The sequence below is a fragment of the Anneissia japonica genome, unplaced genomic scaffold, assembly GCF_011630105.1.
Source record: "Anneissia japonica isolate Jap-2015-1 unplaced genomic scaffold, ASM1163010v1 scaffold287720_len810639_cov167, whole genome shotgun sequence".
In the NCBI taxonomy this organism is placed as follows: domain Eukaryota; kingdom Metazoa; phylum Echinodermata; class Crinoidea; order Comatulida; family Comatulidae; genus Anneissia; species Anneissia japonica.
In genome coordinates, this window is record NW_022736945.1 from 640,975 (window position 1) to 647,581 (window position 6,607).

General features: G+C 32.3%; 1 protein-coding gene across 1 annotated transcript; it reads right to left on the bottom strand.

The window, feature by feature from the left end:
* Positions 1–3,565: 3,565 nt before the first annotated feature.
* LOC117117018 (late histone H2A.2.2-like) lies at positions 3,566–4,184 on the bottom strand. The gene has a single exon (XM_033261192.1). The coding sequence runs from the start codon at positions 4,171–4,173 to the stop codon at positions 3,796–3,798; it is 378 nt and encodes a 125-aa protein (XP_033117083.1). The 5' UTR covers positions 4,174–4,184; the 3' UTR covers positions 3,566–3,795.
* Positions 4,185–6,607: the final 2,423 nt, after the last annotated feature.

Below are 6,607 nucleotides of genomic sequence, written 5' to 3' on the forward strand. Positions count from 1 at the left end.
TCTATATAGTCTTTATACGGACGTAGTATGAATTATCAAGTATCACCGTCATGCACTGACACTGCTAATTGTTTTGTGGGCGTTTTGAAGCTGTGTTGATTTGCGCCAAATTCTAGACAAACATGTTTGCTTTTGTTTTCGGGCTTGTCTTTAATTTGAGAGGGAAAAATAATCTATCCTATTCATTCCATGTGTTTAATGAACTTTCTCTTCCTATATTGCGTTAGTTTCCCAAACTACTGTGTATAGTCGGTTAATTAATAACTGCGCCGGTTTATAAATCGCATGATATCTAGTTTATAAACTTAATATTCATTAAAATGTTAATTATTATTATTATTACAGTTATTAACCTATTGTATTCAAAAAGTACATATGACTATACTAATCATGATGATGCAAGATGAAATAAGTTGTAAGTTTCAATAACATAAGTTACACAAACATTTTACAGTTATTTATTCGACTTCACACTAGCATTGGCGAAATAAAGTTTAAATTTTGACTATGATGGCAACTCTGGATCTATCATTGCTTAAGACGCAAGTTTAGTTTTTCAATATTAGATAATGCAGTATTCATTTCACCAAATGAAGAAAAGGAAACAAAATCAGGAATGGAGGGAAGTTAGGCTCGTACAGGAAATTGGCCACCTTAATGAAAAAATATAAATAAATTAAATAAAAAAGTGCAGGACAAAGACAAAAAAGTACAGACGTCACAGAACATACAGGAAGGCAGATGCTGCAAGAATGATAATGATAATCTATTCATTATCATTCTTGCAGATGCTGCAATAATGATAATGAATAGATTAAGGTTATAAGGAAAATAATTAAATAGGCAAATACAGTATAAAGATAGGCCTATAACTCAGAACTGTCTCTCTCAGTATACTATAATACTTACATTTACATAAATATATACATGTATTATTGATTGTATTTAGTTAAATACAACCTAACCAGATTGCATTTATTCAAGTAAATGTACTATGATACTTACAAATAAAACAATAAAACAAAAACAGAAATTTTGAATAAATAATAAGTATAAATAATATAATAAAATTAATTGATACTAATTCAATTTAATTAACAAATCTTATTTTAAGTATTATAAATTAATAATTATTATATTAATGAGCTGATTTATTAGGTTGTTATTAAATGTACAATAATTAATACAAGAAACTTAAAGTATCATAATATAGTACATTAAATTAAATAAATACAGCCTTAGGCCTAATTATTAGATTGTATTTACTTTTATTATATATATTTAACTAAATGTATAATACTTAAAGAAATACAGCAGAAATTATGATGCTCTGCTAGTGAATTTAGTAATAAACACAACCTAATAAATTAGGCCTAGTTAATGCAATAAAGAAATAAGTGAACTTTTTTATTAATAGGTTGTATTATTATTGTTATTATTATGTACTATGATACTTGGTGAGTCGAATGGCCGAGCGGTTAGCAGGGGTGCCGCAAGCTATAGCCATAATATCGGCGCTGGTACGAACGGCACGCTCGCCTATGTTTCTGGTGGTAGAACAAGTCTTCTCGGATAAGGACTATAAACCGTAGGCCCAGTGTATACAATGGCTCATGTGCACTATAAAGAACCCAGTACATCCTTCGAGACGAGTAGGGGGATACCCCGGTGTACTGGAACAGACAGCCCCTGTGGTGGACGACGAGAATTGCTGTTACCGGGTTACCGGGTAGCACAGACACGAAGGGACCCTTAGGGGCGAAGAAAGTCATTGATCGAGTTCCTAGTCCACATTTCAAGCGCCCTGAGCATCTTACATTAGATGGATTTGTGCGCTATATAAAACTACACTATTATATTATTATTACTTAATACATTAACGTAATAAATACAGGTATTAATAGATTGTATTTACTGTACTTAAATAAATACAACCTAACCAGATTGTATTTAATTCATGTACTATTATACTTTAAAAGAAATACAACAAACAAATGATGATGCTCTATAGTAAATTTAGTAAAATGAATACAACCTAATAAATAATTAGGATAGTTAATACAATGAAGAAATAACTGATACAGTACTGTGCTAATTACAGTATACTATGAACACCAGTAAAAACAACAGAAATGATGGTGCTCTATGGTAAATTTAGTAAAATAAATACAACCTAATAAATAATTAGGCTAGTTAATACAATGAAGAATTAACTGATACAGTACTGTACTGTGCTAATTACAGTATACTACTGTATGAACACCAGTAAAAACAACAGAAATGATGATGCTCTATGGTAAATTTAGTAAAATAAATACAACCTAATAAATAATTAGGCTAGTTAATACAATGAAGAATTAACTGATACAGTACTGTACTGTGCTAATTACAGTATACTACTGTATGAACACCAGTAAAAACAACAAAAATGATGATGCTCTATGGTAAATTTAGTAAAATAAATACAACCTAATAAATAATTAGGCTAGTTAATACAATGAAGAAATAACTGATACTGTACTTTATTTATACTATGAACACCAGTAAAAATAACAGAAATGATGATGCTCTATGGTAAATGTATTAAAATAAATACAACCTAATAAATAGTTAGCCTAGTTAACAAGGAAGAAATGAGCGATACTGTACTTTTCTAATTATACTATGAACACCAGTAATTACCATGAGTGGGATTAACTAGGTGTAATAGCGTCTTAACTAACATCCCTATTCTGAAATGGATCATTCCTTTATTAATGACATTTACTACCGTCATTTATTTTATTTTTAGTTTTTGTATTTAAAAAAAAACAAAAAAAAGACTATAAGGAAAAAATGAATTCATAAGGTAAATTACAATGCTAAGGCAATAATGAAATAATAAAGATGCATTGTAGAACTAAATCCAAAAAATATCAAAGGAATAAACACCACTATTGAAAGTAAGCAAATTTTTAAAAAATGGTGAAAAATTATAAATAAAATAAATCAGCAATTTCACTGTTCCCGGATTTAAAAGGTAAAATTTATTTTGTATTTCAACACAAAACAAATATGTACTTTGTTTAAAAAAATAATTAAATATAATATGTACCATATGTTTTTAATGGTATGTGTACATGGAGGTATTAATATGTACATGTATGTATGGTATTGAGTTTATCAACCAACTTCAGAACTAGATTTTCTACTTCTAGAATATCAAATTATAAACCAAAATCTGGTACGCATAGGCCTAGTATATTCTCATTCATTGATACAGCTATTGATGGATGAAAAAAAATTAACAAATGATGTTAATTTTTTGAAAATTGAATCCATATATGTAGTATTTTAAATGTATTTATTGCAATGTCTCTAGATTTACTCTGTTCTATTATTCTGTAATTTTAGTATTCTTATTTAGGGACCACAGTGGCAATAAGTTGCTTTTTGCATTTCTGTGTTTTTATCCTTGAATGTTTTAACTAATGATTACTTTCAGAATGTTAAGATGGTACAAAAAAAGGGCGTGTTCTTTGTGCTTGGCTTTGTTGAGTTTCAAATAGTACTAATGTACGTTTAGGCGTTTGTGCGATACACATTTACGTAATTTTTGCTATGAGCTTTGTTGTTAACGTTTTTGTTGAGCAAATACTGTAATTAATAAAAAGCTATAAAAAATTGTAATAGCAGGCTAAGTACGTCAGTCAAATGAAGAATGAAAAAATAGACTGTTAACGGCTTCCAAATCTCTTTAGTGAATATGGTGGCTCTGAAAAGAGCCGTTTGGTTTGAAAAGATGGTTCACAAAATCTACTTGGTTTTGGCCTGGGTCTTCTTTGGCAAAAGTACAGCCTGGATATTTGGTAGTACACCTCCTTGTGCGATGGTCACACTTCCGAGAAGACGGTTCAACTCTTCATCGTTACGGATGGCAAGTTGAAGGTGACGGGGGATGATTCTGCTCTTTTTGTTATCACGGGCAGCGTTACCAGCCAACTCCAAGATTTCAGCAGTCAAGTACTCGAGTACGGCAGCCATGTAGACTGGGGCACCAGCACCGACACGAGATGCATAGTTACCCTTTCGCAAAAATCGGTGAACACGACCAACTGGGAATTGAAGTCCAGCACGGCTTGATCGGCTCTTGGCCTTTCCCTTAGCTTTTCCTCCTTTACCACGTCCAGACATAATGTATTCGCTATTCGGTTACTAAAATCAAGAATGATGCTTATTCGGCGATTAAGATTCGTTTATATAGCCTGCACGGGTGTTGCGTTTGACTTCTAGCACCTATTGGTTTAACCAATCACAGACGAGACAGTCCCAGCTTAGCTCTCTCGTTACCCAATCGTCTGCTAATAACTGTCCTATTCCCTTTGGCGCTAATTTACAATTTTATTTCACAATCAGTGATGCACGGAAGTACTGCACTCAGTTAAAGATTTTTATAAGTAAACAGTATTATTAAATAATTAATATAGTCGATTAAGTTAAGGATATATCGGTTGTCATAAAATATAAAAAAAGGTAAAAGATTAATTACTTCTTTTAGAGACACCCATACGACGAAGCACAAACAGTTTAAAACTATGCTAAAAATAGTTATTGTTCTCTATATCATTTTAACCCTAATTTTATTGCAACATAAAACCAATTTGAAAACGGTATAACTGTAATGAGTATTAATGCTTAAGGTGTCTATATAAATGGTTCTATCTTCCCGTTGAAATGGTTTAATTATTTTGAAAATTAAAAGCCGTCTCTCCTTTATTATGCACTTGTCATTTGTAGTCCCGGGCCTAGCGGGGACTTACCGGGGATGTATTTACGAAACTGTTACATGCATGTGAAGGTCCCGGTAATGCGGGGCATCGTTTTAATGCCTGTCTCTTATACACATCTAGATGTGTATAAGAGACAGGGTTTAAACTAATGATTACTTTCCAGAAAAAAGGAAAATCGATATATTGATTTAACTGATTGATAGAATTTGTTCAGTATCAAAACAGATATTAAATAAGAAAATTAATACAGAGCAGTAGAAACAGATTTCCCAGCCTCGGCTCACTGGTGTTTTTTTTTTTTTTTTTTTTTTGACGCAAACTAGGCCGATCAAATACACGGTTCACAAATTTCCACTGCTTGGGGATTTATCCCAAGATCTTGGGATTTTTATTGAAACCTTGGGATCTTGGGATTAAAAAAAATTGATATGGAACTTTTATTTATTTATTTTTTTATCAGTAAGTGAATAAATAGGCTGTTATTGTGAGAGAGGTTGATTATTTGTTCAAACAAGTTTTCTGATAGTCATTTTCCAAATAGGCCTATACGGTACGCGTGTATTTTTAAGCTAAATACAGTATCTTGATATGTGTCACATTGGCGGATATGCTGTTTGCTTGAGCAAGAATATTGCACCTAGATGCCAGGAGATCTCGCACCGTTCCATTCTTTGCAAATGCGTTTTAATCGTTTTAATTTGTACTTTACAGGCTTACCACCTTGCACCTCCCGAAAAAAAAAAAAAAGAAATAAAAAAAAATCAACGCCTTTTTTCTAATGCAGAAGACATTAATCATCAGGAGTATCGAAATGCACGCCATCGTGTCGGGATTCAATATTTCGGATGACATAATTAATGTCGAAATATTGAATCCCGACACGATGGCGTGCATTTCGATACTTGGAGTATGTATTATACTACCTTATCTGATATTAATCAGTGGACTTTGCGGTTTTTGGAAAAGTATGTGTAGGCCTATTAGAAGGCAATTGCCCTGTCATTTTTTTTATGTGTATGATTTTAATTCAAATAAGACATTCCCTACCACCATTACCATTATACACAATTGAATCAAAACGAACGAGTTGGTCTCGAAAATTCAGACACTGTTTCGTTATATCAGTACAGTATAATACAATTCAATGGAAAATCTTAAAAATTGGACTTTTGCTGATAATGCCTAGGCTAGTGTAGGACAAGACCACTTGACAGCTACACCCCGGCCCTTTCGATGCCGGCTACATCTACGGGTGAATTGTAGTACGTACCAGTACTACGGGGACACAATTATATGTACGTCCCCGGCTCAGACAGTACTACAATTGACAAGTGCATTATCAGCGACAACTTCTATATTTGTTTCACTAGAATATTACAGAAAATGTAGGGTTTTCAAAGAATCTATTTAGCTCCTACACTGTTACAACGCCTTTGTCCAACCACGAAGGAATTTTCAGCAATAGCATGCGTCCAAATTTAAAGTAAAATGCCAATGAAATTGAAATGGTGCCCCCTACGAAAATGTGAGTAAAAACATGTACAACATTTACTGTAACCGTATGTAGATTCGTGTATTTATATATATATCAATATACTGTACATATATATATATAGGGGCCTATATATGTATTTATCAAATAGATAAATAAATACCACGAAGATATAATCGTATCAAGCATAGCCCTTCAACGAAAAGTTTATTTTTTATCTAAGAAAACAAATTATTTGTATACACCATATGCTACATACGATAATACATACATAGCATAGTATGTACATACAGTAAGTTTCTTCATTTGCCTGTTTTTTTTTTTATTGGGGGGGGGGTAGGGGTGG

Excerpts from the sequence above, each read along its gene's own strand:
- LOC117117018 (XM_033261192.1), bottom strand. The coding sequence starts at position 4,173 with ATGTCTGGACGTGGTAAAGGAGGAAAAGCTAAGGGAAAGGCCAAGAGC.